Source organism: Pseudopipra pipra, chromosome Z (assembly GCF_036250125.1).
Source record: "Pseudopipra pipra isolate bDixPip1 chromosome Z, bDixPip1.hap1, whole genome shotgun sequence".
NCBI lineage: Eukaryota > Metazoa > Chordata > Aves > Passeriformes > Pipridae > Pseudopipra > Pseudopipra pipra.
In genome coordinates this window covers 74,297,437-74,311,531 of record NC_087581.1, presented here as the reverse complement: position 1 = coordinate 74,311,531, position 14,095 = coordinate 74,297,437, and the positions used below count along the sequence as shown (strand labels likewise).

Sequence of the window (14,095 nt, the reverse complement as noted above, 5' to 3'; positions counted from 1 at the left end):
CCTGTAGAAAGCTGGCAGGCGTGGAAGTACAGATGGATTCTGGTTGCTTCCCATGCGATGGCAACTGCCTGGAGCTGAGCACATTCTCAGCCTGCACAATTCAGCTGTCCTGGCTGGGGCTGGGCATTGTTTGAAGGCACCCTCATGGAACAGAGCTCTGCAGACTGCACTGTAAAACTGGGTGGGAAAAGGGAACTGCTGGGAAAAGTTCAGTTCACACTTGCACAAGGTACTTGGTGAGCTTTTCTTTCAGCACAGCCACTGGGGCAGCCCTGCCCTGGGGCAAGGGCTCAGGAGCAGCCTCCAGCTTTGGAATAAAATTACTAATGTGTTGCAAATACCTCCACAGGCCTGCCAGTCCCTGACTGGACTGTGGAGCAACAGGTAGACATGATTCAGATAGTGGTGTTGCAACCAAACAGAGAGATCCACGATGTCACTGTTGGTATGAAACTCAGTAGATGGAAAAGGTGACAGCTTGAGCTGATGACCATAGTACAGGACATTACTTTCTTGTGAATACAGTAGTTTGTTTTTGTTTCTGCAAAAGTAAAAAATAGTTTCTTGTACTTATTTTGTATTTAAACCTTGCAGTTTATTATTGAATTTCAAGTCAAATCAGGAGGAGATGCCTTGTTTTGGATATGACAGTATGTTTTGCAGGACTTAAAAAGCTGCTGTGAAAATTTACAAGGAATGCAAAATAAATTCCACCTGCCTTTTCCTTTCTGAATGTTTTATTCAGAGCATTATTGTGCCACTAGAGATAGGTGAGGTTACATTGAATGATTTTTTTATTTGCAATCGAACTGCAATTAGCACTTCAATATTTAGGAATTTGGAACCTAGAAAAGGCTCTCTAGGTGATTCAGTCTGCATGCCAGGTTTGTTTCTGGAATAAATCATATTTGAGATTTGTATACCAAACCATTACTGAGACAGTACCTTTGTTACATGGAATAGAAAAAAGAGAACAAATGCAAGTTTTCACAAAGTGAAGCATTAGTTTGATGCTTTTCACACACATCCTCGCAGAAATACACTTTTCTTTCCCAGCCCTTCTCCTCATACTTCCCCTAGCAAACCCTAACAAGGAATATATCTCTGTCATAGAAAATCTTTCCCATTTTCACTAATTTCAGGGTACTGTAAATTATCCCTGTCCCTGATAAATGTATTGACTGAAGCAGCAGCCACTTGCAAAAGGTCCTCTGTGATTTTGATAAATTTTGAGTCTTCAACCTGTTTCATGTTCTTCATGTTGCATCTAAATGCAAAATGCAGGCTCTTTGGCACAGGTGGTATTGGTACTGATATTAATTAAGATAGTTTTTCACAAGTGTGCATGTGCAGGAGTTGGATCATTTTTCCAATGAAAAGAGCTTTGAAAAGAGTAGCTTCTACAACTTGCTTGCCAAAGATGAGGTCCAAAATTCAGTGTGAAGCTGAGAAAATTGGAACAAGATGAGGGAAAAGCTCTTCCAGTCAGAGCAGTGGTAGTTGTCCCGTGAGACTCTGACTCATGTGCCTGTTGTGGCTGAATGGGTGTGTTGGGATGAATCCGTGAGACTGAACCAAGGATAATCTCCAGCAGCTATAACTTGGGCTGATTTGTTGCTACATGTGAAGTAGGGGGGCTTTTCCAGCCACTTAAGAACAGCAAATCCCTCCCTCAGCATTAGCTGAAGGGCACGATCAGAGCACAGGATTTGTGGAGCACTGAAAATAGCTTTGCACTGTCAGCAGTTGTGGTCCCAGCCCCTGCAGAGGCAGCAGCAGCAGGTTTGTCCCCAGGGATCTCCCTGGCTGCTGAGAGACATGGACAGGAGTGTTTGTGCCCCCGGCTGGTGCCATCACTGCTGCTGGGCACTTGTCACCCCTTATTTTTCTAACTGGTTTTGGACTTAATTTCGTTTTTATCTGGCAGCCCAGCAACTTAGTGAGACTTGGAAAGCAGGGGAGCTGATGGTAAGAGGGAACCAAGTATGTAACTGGGTTGATTTGGCCTCTTTTTACTGCTTATGCAGATAATCCATGGAGGAAGGCATTGGAGATAATTCTATGTCCTGCTGTCCAGCAGGAGAATAAAGTGGTGGAGTCCTCTGGGCTTCTGAACTCAATCCCAAAGGTGTTCGGAATTCGATGCAACTGATTTATATAAAATTTTATACAGTATTCTGTGTAGGGCAGTACAAACAGCACTGTAATACAAACCTGGCCTTGTCATGAAATTTAAAAGATGACTCTGTTTGCATATAAATGAAGCACTGGTATAGTGGCCATGATGTCAAGGAAGGGTGTGGGTTCTTTTTAAGCACAAACAAAATCCCCTAGCTATCAGCAGTAGGGTTGGGTTGGTTTTTTGGGGGGGTAAGGAGGGGTGGGAGGAGGTTTGGTTTGGTTTTTTAGTTCTGGGAAAAAAATCTGAAAATACTTTTTATTTAAAATAAACCTATTTTGAGGCTTCCTCCAAATAGCTCATCTAGTACTTCTCATTCCTGATTAAAGACTGCCTGCAGATGCAGGTTATGCTTGAGTAGGACCACAATTCAGAAAAAAGCTGCTCTGCCCTCTGAGGTCTAAATAGTTCAAGAAACGGGACAATTGAAAACTGCTGACCATAGCTGATTCTGACATCATTACCTCAGCCACACATCTTGTTCCACCACTCAGTCACTGACTTAACTTGTGGGGGAAAGTCTGCTGTGCTCCTTTCAGCTCTGTGCCATTTGGAGTTGCAGTGGTGCTGGGGAGGAATTTTGTTGTGTCCAACATGGTGTGAGCATCATCCTGAGCAACAACAGTCACTGTAATCCAGCAACAGGGAATAGAAGAGGAGGAGATGACTTAAAAATGTGTAACATGGAGTAAAATCCAGGTGTTGTCATTGAAGGAATGACCATATTCCTTCTTAGTTTATAAAATCAATGTATTTCTCATGAATTTTTGCTGGGGGTTGGAGAAGGGGGGTGTGTGATAGTGAAAGGTCTTTGTCTTTGGAGTCAAAATCTTATGTTTAGTTGTTTTGAAAATTGGAAGTCAGGTTTTAAACTATGTGAAATTAGAAGGTCGTGAGCATAGGCTGAATAGACTGGGTGTGACCTAAGCTGTGGAAAAACCAGGCAGCCACGTTGTTCATTGCTTGGAATTTGAGTCTTTTTTTCATATGGAGCTCCAGATTCCATCTGTGACAGTAATCTTGCTTGGAAATAACAAATGATTTGACCACAGTCTCTGTGGGAGACCAAAGATAAAAGGAAGACTCTTTTTGTTGCCTCTAGTTACAGGAGGGAGGAGATAGAAGCAGAGGGATGGAGAGAGGGGCATAGGCAAACAGGGTAGCTTACTGTTGCCTTAATACTTGCAGCAGCCTTTCCTTTTGCTGAACAAGAGTTATAACTTAATCATAATTGGTAACAGACAGTTCGTGTGCTTGATCTCAGACTCTTCAGAGTTGGAATTCTGCATCTTATGTATGTGTTTACGTGCTCTTTCCCACTGTAATGTATGGTTTTATAAGCCCAGCACACTTTCATGTGCATATGTAAATAACTTATGTTCAAACACTTATGCAGACACTGTATGGGTAAAAACTGTAAGCAGACTCTGTCCAGAGACAGCTGGGAGAGACAGTGGTCAGAGGAAGTATTTGAATCACTTGCTATGTTGATACAAAAAAAATTTTCTGCTGATTGCAGAGATATTGTTAGGATAGGACAAGGGGTAATATCTTCAAACTGAAAGATAGATTAGCTATTAGTAAGAAATTCTTTACTGCGGGAGTGGTGAGACACTAGAACAGGTTGCCCAGAGAAGCTGTGGCTGCCCCATCCCTGGCAATGTCCAAGGCCAGGTTGGCAGAGCTGAAGAGCATTGAGATTACAGCATTAGGCATCCCAACCAAGCCACTTACTTATTCTCAGTGAGAGCTTTGACATCAGAAGAGAGGCACGGCCTGTGCCACCTTTGAAAAGGGATTAGACATGGTTTCTTAGTCTCTTGCCTTTTCTGACTTCTTTTGGAAAATTTTTCTTCTCCCAACACAGCTGTCATTGATCACAGATGGGGCCCACATAGGGAGAAGAGTGTCTGCTCTGTAATTGGGAGCTCTCTGTTTGTGAACCTGAGGTGGGACAAAAAGGACAGTTGTCTTCTCCAAGCAAGCCCTCAGCATCTGCCTCATTGCCAAGAATGAATCTTGTCCTGAAGTGCTGTCTTTAGGTCGCTGCGCCCTTCTGATCATGGAGAGCAGCAGGGATGCCCCCTGCCCTGCTTGGGCTTTCTGAAGCAGCATGTTTTGTGATTTCCAGGCTTCTGTATGCTTATGGAGGAAAGAACCTCCAGCACTGGCTGTGGGAAAGGTACCTGTTTGATTTGCCACTGGAAGTGGAGTCATGTTTACGGTCTGTGGGAGCTTATCAGGTTACTCTTGAGCAAGGGTGTGGTACTACAGAAACTTTTTAATAGTACAGTTCAGTTGCGTTGTGTAGAACTGGGTGAATACTACAACAGGAGCATGTGGTTGGAGGGGAGGAAAAGGGATGGGAAGGAAATACATGCCCATAATCACTTTTGTAAAGGTGAGAAGGAAAAGCAGGCATCTGTTGCTCCCTGAGGCTGGCAGAGCTGTGGGATTGTGCTGCCTGACCACTGGCACAAGTACAGCTTCAAATACCACCAGCTGTCCCACGGGCTGATGTTGAACAAGCAACTTTTGCCTTTCAAAAGCTTGATTGTACAACATCGTTCTTTTCTCTTACTAAATAAAATGCAGTTGTTGCATGGGCTCTACCAATGGCTCCTTCATCAGTGCAGGTGAGTGGAGAAGGGAGAGATGAGGCCTGCAAGTCCTTCTCCCCTGTTGTCAACACCCCTCCTAGTGAGCAATTGCTTGATCTGTGCAGAAGTACAAATCAGAAGGAGTAAAATGAAATACAGAAAGTAGAATACTGATACCCATATTACCAAAATTTAAAGTCTGGTATTCCACTAAAAGTAGCTTTTCAGTGATCTTTTAGTGAGCAGTTTGTACTCCAGATTTTAACTTATTTTAGACCTACAAAGTTCCCTGCAGAAAGACAATTAACTCGTGATGAAAGTTTTGATTAGCCAGCCCATTGCTGCCTTAGGGTTTCCTGAATAACAATGCTTCATTTTGCTGGGTTGCCAGTGGGCAAAGACACTCATGCTGGGATGCACAGAGGGAAGGGAAGTTGTCCAAGGCTGCAGGAATCGGCACTGGGGTCTACCTGTGCAACCAGTGGGGGCCAGGGCAGGGCACAAGGAGCTCAGGGAGTTCCATCTGCCTCGGGTCCAGCTGCTGAACAGGGGTCCATCCCAGTGCTCACAGTAAAATCCAGCAGGAGTAAGGCTACCAAAAGCTGGTTTTTGAATTCAGGGTTAAATCGTCACTTGGACCATAGCTCTGGAAAATGGGGTGTTTAATGGAGTCTTCTGACAAACCCTTGGCGTACAGAATAATCACAATTACAGAATCCTTGCCAAAATTATGAATCCATTCTCCTTGCATCCAGTAGGTTTTTGGCTAATAAGTACACTTTTTCAGATTGCCAGACTGGTATTCTGTCAACACAGTTGTAACATGGCTGTTTCATTGCTCCTTGTGAGCTGCTTCAGCATCCCTTACTTGGGCAAGTGGCAATGAAATCAAATTCACGTGCATGAGTGTACTGTGGCATAAAAGATAGGAGTGCCCATTTGAAAATCAGATTATATAAAATGAAAAGTCTGTGGTGCAACCTGGCTGGTGTATTAAAGTGTAACTATTTCAGCTAAGATAGAGGGGGCAAAAAAGTCATTAAATGCACTGTAAAATTGGCAATTCTTAAACTGTAATTATCCCATGTTAAGCAATTGTAAAACTTGTTCTTTAGTCCAAGTATTGTCCTGTAACATGTGGTGTTGTTCCTTAATTATCTAGGAAAATGATCTAATATTTGAATCCAATTTATGTGTAGATAGGAAGAGACTGGAGATAAATGCTTTCAGATGGAGCAGAACAAAATTCCGGTGCTCTGGAGATAAAACTTCCTTATTGTTAATTAAAACTAATCTGTAGTAGCATAGCTTGGTTATTTGGAAAAGTTCTGTGTATTTTTTCCTCTATGGAAAAAAGACTGTAGTCTGACCTCTGGGGCTCCTTAATTAACATTTAAGAGCCAAGTTGTTGTGTTCTATAAAAGTCACATATGCCTCATACCTTTAATAAAGGTTCCATTTTGTTGCACAATAGCTTACTCTATTTATTTCAAAGTACCCCATTTTCTAAGGTCTCTAAGTATGTTGCTTTTGTTCAGTAATTTAGATTTGTTGTCTCATGGCGCCTGTTAAATTGGATCCAGCTATTAGCAAAATGTACTCATTTTCCCTGAAGCCAGTCTCCTGTTTGCAGACCAAAAGGCTTAGTAAAGTCTAGCTTCCTTTCTCCTCTTAACAAAGGCATGGTTTAAATTACTTGTTTTCTAAATCTTACTGGTAGACCTCAGAAGTAAAATATTTATTTTTTGTTTTATGATTGAGAGCACGAGCAAACCTGATCATTGCAATGTAACATGTGAAGCTTTCTTTGAGGATGTTTTCTAGGCTTGTCTGATTGTCAAGGGGGGGATTCTGCCCCTCTGCCCCCTCAGGTGAGACTCCCCTGCAGAGCTGCTGCAGCCCTGGGGAACAGCACAGGGAGGACATGGAGCTGCTGGAGAGAGTCCAGAGGAGGGTCAGCAAGGTGATCAGAGGGATGGAGCACCTCTCCTATGAGGAAAGGCTGAGAGAACTGGGATTGTTCAGTCTGGAAAAGAGAAGGCTTTAAAGTGACCCAGTTACAGCCTTTCAGTACCTGAAGGGAGCCTACGGGAAATATGGAGAGAGACTTTTCACAGGGGCCTGGAGGGAGTGGACAAGGGGGAATGGCTTCCAACTCAGAGAGAGCCGGTTTAGATTAGATGTTTTAGATTAGATGTTTTTGGAAAAAAATTCTTTAATGTGATGGTGGTGAGGCAGTACAACAGGTTGGCCAGAGAAATTATGGGTGCCCCATCCCTGAAAATGTCCAAGACCAGGTTGGATGGGGCTTGGAGCAACCTGGTCTAGTGGAAGGTGTCCCTGCCTGTGGCAGGGGATGGGACTGGATGATCTTTAAGATCCCTTTCAACACAAGCCATTCTATGATTGTGTGGCACAGGGGAGAATAATATGGATTAGATAAAGGAATTTATCACCTGGCTCAGAAAAAATTAGTATCTCTTTAATTTAAGATGTGTTGAAAATAGCTCAAAAATGTTGTTTCCCTGGTATGTATGTCACTGGGAGCTTTTCTTTCAAAAGTCAAGCCATCCATGTGATGCCTTAGATGGGTTTAGTCCATCAGCTTCAAGCACCATTTCCCAAAGGTCTTGGCCCAGGTTGCTGAAACAGGAGGACTGTCCTTAGAGATGGATTATTAGTATATTTTATGTAAGTATTTATTTCCCTTAACTTATCTCATGCAGCAGCTTGTATTGTCTGAAAACAGACTAAGCATAATTTTGGTTTCCTGTTATCTTCCATAGCACTGTAACTCAAACAGGTAATGTTTGAGATACAAATAATATTTATATTAAAATGAAATTAAAAGATACTATGAGGCCCCTGGAGTTATTTGTATAAGATGCTGCTCCTAAATTTAGAACTCTGCTGTCTGGCAGCATCCTTTCCAAGATGTTCTGTTGAGGTGCTAGCCAATATTTACATCTCAGTGTGGTTGATGTTTATGAAAATCAAATGTTGTACTTGAGACAGTCACTGTCTCAGTATCTTCCCGCCACTGGACTGTGCCTCAGAAATGCACTACTAATAGGAGTAGTGTCTTGCAGAAATCACAGTAACAAACTTTATTTAGCTTACAAAGCTGGCAGTGGCAATGTCTGCACCACCTCCAGAAGCAGGGCAGGAGGAAAACAAAACTATTTCCAAGCCATGAGGATCCATCCAGGAGGAGCCTGAGGTGTCAGCAGGCCCCCATCACCCCTGTGCCCACTGCTCCCCATCCTGGGGAGGGTCAGGCATGGGCTTGGAAGGACAGCTCCTGCAGGCTAAGGGAAGAAATTGTGTTTCCAACTTTGGCATGTGGGTCCTTGCAGCTGCCAGACCAGTAACAGTGTTTGTGGGTGGTTGGACAGTTGAAGGTGTTGCTCCAGATCCAGAAAAGTCCTGTGTGCGTTCTGCCAGCAATAACAGGATGGATTGCTGTAAATTACTTTTCAGGTTTGGTTTGTTGTTCGTGGTGTAAGCAGCCAAAGTGACATATGGTGTGCATCTCTGAACTGTGCAGAACAGCTCAGAGAAACGTGCAGGGAGAAAACTGGAAGAGGACTAATGCATTCTTATTTTTGCCACTGAGTATTTGCTCCTGGGAGGAAAAGAAAAGCCAAGAAGAGTACACACAGGATGCAGTATGGTTAGCTCAGTCCTACCACAAGCTCCTCAGTTTTCAAAATTTCCTTTTGAGTCTGTTTTGTCAACAGTGCCTGCTCACATGACTCATTCACGGGGCTGGGAGGATGTGGGGCCTGGTTCACTTTTCCCACTCTAAGCATTGGACGAGACTCTGGGAATTGAATTATTTTTTTCCACACTACTGTTATGTGACTAAAAGTCTTATGTTCATGGAATCAGCCTAGGGCGTGGAGTATCCCAGAAAAATTGCTTCTTTATAGTGCACTGGAGTATCTGGGGAATTAATGCCTTTGCTGTAGCTGAGGTCTGGGAACCGTGGCTGTCGTGGGCAGGGGCAGGAGAGAACCAAGGTGTGAGTGCAGCCCACGTTATCCAGGGTACCCCCTGCCCCTCCTGGGCTCCAGCCAGCCCTGATGCCCGTACTCTCCTTCCTGAGGTCCCACACAAGCCATGGGGGAGCCCCCAGGCTGACTGAGCCCCTGGTTCCATGGTTTGATTCTCCCCAGTTTGCTCTGCCACGGGAGCATCTGGGGCTCGGGGAGACAGGAGACAAACGTGTAATCTGAGGATAACAGACATGCTGCTTCTGGCCCAGCTGGCAGAATGCCAGTGTTTCGGATCTTGGAACATGCTGGGATTTGTGCTCACCCTGGGAAAGAAAGGAAGAAAGGCAAAGGAGAGAAAGGAAAGTGTGTTCTGTCACAGACCTCACTCAGCAAATAAATAGTTTTTAACTGTTTGAAAGGAGGTTGGTTGCCAAAGACAGAACAGTTAAGGGAGTAGGCACAGCTTAATTCCATGTTTTCCAAAGTCCTTGGGATTCTGATGATCAGGCCACGGTGCAAATGTCAGTCAGTCCCACATGACGTTGGTATGTGGAGTAAGACCATGTGAGTGACTTCACAGAGAGAACTTCTGTTCTGCTGTCCATGCAGTACAAGGGTTGCACCACAAAATATGTTTTGGGGGCAAACTGGCTTGTGAGCCAGGTCCCTACTTCTTATCGAGAGTACTCAGAAATACAGGGCCTAAAGTCTTGTGACTCCTCCTTTAGGAGCAATAGATGTTTTAATAACTTCAGGGGAAAAAACAGCTCCACCAGGAGGCATGAAGAGAGCCCCATCCCAGAATACATTATAATCTGCTGTTGAAATATCTCCACTGAAGGCACAGTTTGAGATCTTGAGCAGCTACAAAAGCTGGACTTGATTGCTCACCTCCTGGGTAAGTGCTGTAACTGCTGGACCATGAGAAGTAGAAGAGCAGTGATCACAGGAGGGGACCACAGTCCCTTTCTCCTCCCTACAGTTCTCCACATCACTTTGAGAATACATAAGGAATCCGGTTTGGTTTTTTTTTTGTTTGGTTGGGGTTTTTTTAATATATGGCAAAATGTGCAAAATAAAATATATCTACAGTCTTTTAGATGTGTTTATATTCTGTTTGGTTAACTCACTGTACAGATGGGAGAGGGGTATGTTAAGTTTTGAGCGTGGATAGTTTTGTCCAGGCATGGAGCTACTTGGTGCTGTGAGAAACACCCTGTGACAAAGCTGGATTGCCTGGGAAGAGTTTTACTGCTGAAACATTTAGTGTCTCCAGGGAAAAGCAGCAGCTGGGTAGGGCTTTGAAAGTCTACATTATGAATATGGGCATCTACTGCAAAGTGAGCTGAACCTTGGAAAGCTATTTCTTTTGTAAATTGAGCTTCGGTTCCACTGGCAGGAATCTTAACAGCTGTTATTTTGTCAGCAAAAAGCTTTAAGAGACAGCAATTATTCCTTACCATGCACTGCACTGTAACTATTTGGGATCTTACATGCAGTGAGCGCAAAATCCACTTGGCCCCAAAACCCTGCAGCTTTTTATTTCATTCGTGAGTGAATTTATTTCATTCAAACTATTGTGTGTAAGGGGTTGGTGGAAAGGCATATCAAGTACACAAAAAGGACTCTTCCACGACCTGTGAGCGTTTATAATTTATTAATTATGCTACTAGAATTAACATCTAATTGCATAAATCTGTGAAATTTTTTCCTGAGATGTAAAGTTGCTAAGAACTAGGATGAAAAGGAAATTATTTTCAAATACCTTATTTCCAAAAGCACAAGAATACTCTAGTGTGCCTTTTCCCCCCTCCCTTTCTGGCTCCCATTCCCAATGTCATCAGTAAATCTGTCATTCAGAAAAAGGTTCATGCTCAGTTACTTGATATAAGCACAATTTGGACTCAGTTTTGAAAAAATATTAGAACTGCTAATGTTTTATTCTTATCATGGAAGGTGATTGTTCTTAGGTGCCCTGACTTTTGAAAGATTGTAAGAGCAAAGGCTGTAACAGAAGGATTGGGAGTTGTTCCACCTGCCTGTTTTCCTTTTGTGTCAGTGCTGAACCACTAATGGAATATCAAATGTTAGTCTGGCCCACAACTGGGCAAGCCTTGCTGGAGAGTCAGATGACACTACAAGAGTAGCTAAGAACAAAGTCAGAAATGTAAAGGCAACAACATAAAGACACATATGGAATTCATGTTCATGCTACTTAAATAAAAACATTTTTTCAGTTGTGATTTACCTGAAAATTTAATTTCAGAATGTCAGTGACTGTTTTTGTCAATGTGTATGTCCATGGTGGAACAGCACAATGGCTTCTCAAATACAGATGGATATTACATGCTTTACAAGGTGCTTAAAACCTGTTACTAGCAAAGATATGGTGGCAAAACTGTTTAGTTTAACTGAAAGCTCCCTGTTTCATGGGTTTATATCTAACTCTTAACCTTTTGGCACGGGTGAAATATTAGTACAGAATTATATTTATCACTTGTGTTCCCACAGGTTCGTCATCGGTGGTGTGAGCTTGTAATTAAACACAAGTATGTGCCTGGGTATGGAGATGTGGAGAGATTTCTCAGAGAAGATCAGGTAAGTTACATTTAAATTAGCATTTTGAAAACAATCAACTTTTTGACACCCTTAATCTGAAACAAAAAAAAATATTTTAATATATTTTCTTGCTGCAGTTTGTCAAAAACTTGTCTGTGTGTTCAGTTTTTGCCTCTTCTGCCAGTTAAACATTGTAGTTTAAGGAAGCCACCCAGGGTAGGTGTCTGCAACCCCCTCTGAGCATCCTAATCTTCTGTCCAGTGGTAAAATAGGATATAATCCATCCTCTTCTTCCCTTTTATGCAACCTAGAGGTAGCAATGATGCTGGGAAGACATTTCCCAGCACTGGTTCCTTTTGCAGGGTGGTGAAGGCAGGTCTGACTGGGAATGCTGCCAGAAGATTCTGAAGGCCTTAAAAGGCTGTCCTTACATGATGTCCTTACAATAGCCTTTTATTTAGGCCATTGTGAACTTAAAATTCTAATTGTACCCCTGCCTTGTTCTTTCTATTTCAATTTTATTTATTTTTATTCACTGTGAACTCTATAAAATTGAGACATTCTCTGCCTAGGATGACTGTTATTTATTTAAAATGTATGTAAAAAAATACAGAATGGTGCAAGATATGTCAAAGTCTAGGCAAAACATTAATGTCTTTACCTTTTATGCTGACAATGAACAAAGCCATTTGCAGCCAATGAGGATTTTGTGCTTTCAGGCAATGCAGCACAATTGAATTATTGCAGTCTGGCCTGCTCTTTCTTCTAGCTCTGAAGCATACCACCTATTTATATCTCAGCCAATAAAAGGCCCCAGAGTCCTTGGCAAGCTCTTTATTAATAGAAAAAAAAAAGACATAAAGAAACATTTTTTCACAAGGAAGGAGTTATAAATATTGTGCATATTTTTATTCTATGAAAGGATTGATAACCACCAGCAGAACCTGGAGGATGAGGGGCCAGGAAATCCTTGAGTTGATAAAACCTTACAGAATTGCATTATGTTTGAAATAGATATTTTGCCAAATAAAGACATTTTCTACAGTGCAGGGAAATAATTTTTGCAACTTTTTAAATGTAATCTTCATTTCATGTACTTCAGCAGTGCATAGAGTTTATGGCACAACCAGTTTCTAGAGTGATTACCACTCAGAGCAGTTGCAGGCCCTTACTGATCATGAAAGACAGCTTTTTGAAACGTCTGGGCAAAAATGCAGATGTGACTATTTAAAGCCTTTTCAGGTCTACAAAACACCAGTTTCTTTACAGCATGTTAATATTTAGGCCTGGGGGAAAAATTATTAGCACTAGGTAGAGAAGGTGATTCCTATTTGGAAGGAAGTTCCAGCATTTTTGAACCCTCAGTGGAAGCGAGTGGAGCCTCTGCAAGGCCTGGGCTGTGGCTGCCAGACCTGGTGCAACTGCAGACCTTGGAAATATGAGTCCTTGGTTCTCTGCTGTCAGAGAACTCAGGGGATTGCCAAGGAGTCTGGCAGCTTTCTGCCACTCTGAGACTTTTTCCTTTAATTTCAGTCTTTGTTAAGCTTTAAATTTCCCTTCTTGTTGAAGCTGTTTTTTTAAGGGTTAGCAGCCAGTGCTAGAAATTGTGTTAAATTATGTTAAAAACTGTTTTCTCCATGCTATCAAAATTTTTCCTATCCTGCAAGTCCAAACAATAACTGTAAAAGTCAGCATGCTAAGATGCTAATATTTTGTTGCATGTGTAATCCTATTTTGGTAAGTGCAGCTTAAGACTCGCTGAATTCCTGTAAGTAGCTGAAAAAAATTGTGTCATCAGAAAAAAAAGGCAATCCCCAGTATGTTTCCTGTTAAGTAGCCAGTGCTTTCCTGGCAGTGTCAAAGGGGCCCAGATCTCATGCTCAGGTGCCCCATTACAATTTTTATAGCTGCTGTGTCCAGAATAAGTAGTTAGAGAGAGCCTTCTTACCAACCCAGGATTTGTGCATGTTCAGTTGTATCTCAGGTGTAAAGGGGAGTGTGAAACACAGACCTGACCATATTCAGTTGATGTCCAGTTACCAAACTGCCAAATGGGCATTTCAGAGTGGGCTGCCTCAGTCTCTGTTCATGGATGACTGTCTAAACATCCCAATTGGAAAGAAAATGTGTATCCTGTTGAAGGAAAGACAAGCTGTTTTCTTAAGGGACATTTGGAAACAAATCAGGTTGTGGATAAAAGAAAAGAGTATTCAACTTGAAGAGTGGCAAGGAAAGTGGAGTAAGAGTTTGTTTTTTTTTTAAGTAACGTAGACATTTTATATTAATAATCTGTTTTTACACACTTAACACAGCATATAGACAACAATGCTTAGGCTAAAAAGATCCAGGGAAAACTAGTTCTTTTTGTGGGGAGGGTGGCTGTAATAGAGTATGTGGTATTTTCTGTGTTTTGGATTGTTTGTTTTGTTTCATTTTAAGTTTAAATGAGTACTGGGAGGTCAATGGAATGACTAACTAGTTGTTACTGGTAGTAGGATGCCTGTGTGTTATGTTCCTCTTTCAGGCTATGGGGGTGTATCTCTATGGTGAATTAATGGTGAATGAAGATGCAAAACAACAAGAACTTGCACATAAATGCTTTGCCTCAGCACAGGAACATATGGATGTGTCCTCAGCCAAAGTGGTGGCAGAGATGTTGTTCTGAAGAGGTGATTTTTCATTTTAATCTAAACACCCTGATTTTGCTTCATAAAGAAAGAACATGCAGAGCTCACTAAACGTGGTAAACTTTGGCATAC

The 14,095-nt window shown here is 42.2% G+C and overlaps 1 protein-coding gene across 13 annotated transcripts in view; it reads left to right on the top strand.

The window, feature by feature from the left end:
* Positions 1–14,095, top strand: part of AOPEP (aminopeptidase O (putative)) — a 168,092-nt gene that overhangs the window by 135,798 nt on the left and 18,199 nt on the right. For 9 of the 13 annotated variants that reach the window (XM_064641345.1, XM_064641352.1, XM_064641349.1 and 6 more), the window contains 2 exons: positions 11,289–11,375; positions 13,861–14,005. In XM_064641345.1, coding sequence (XP_064497415.1) covers positions 11,289–11,375; positions 13,861–14,001 — 228 coding nt within the window. In that variant the 3' untranslated portion in view covers positions 14,002–14,005. Of the gene's footprint in view, positions 1–11,288; positions 11,376–13,860; positions 14,006–14,095 lie in introns of those variants that run through there. The other 4 variants (XR_010426536.1, XM_064641348.1, XM_064641347.1 and 1 more) reach the window with 2 other exon arrangements.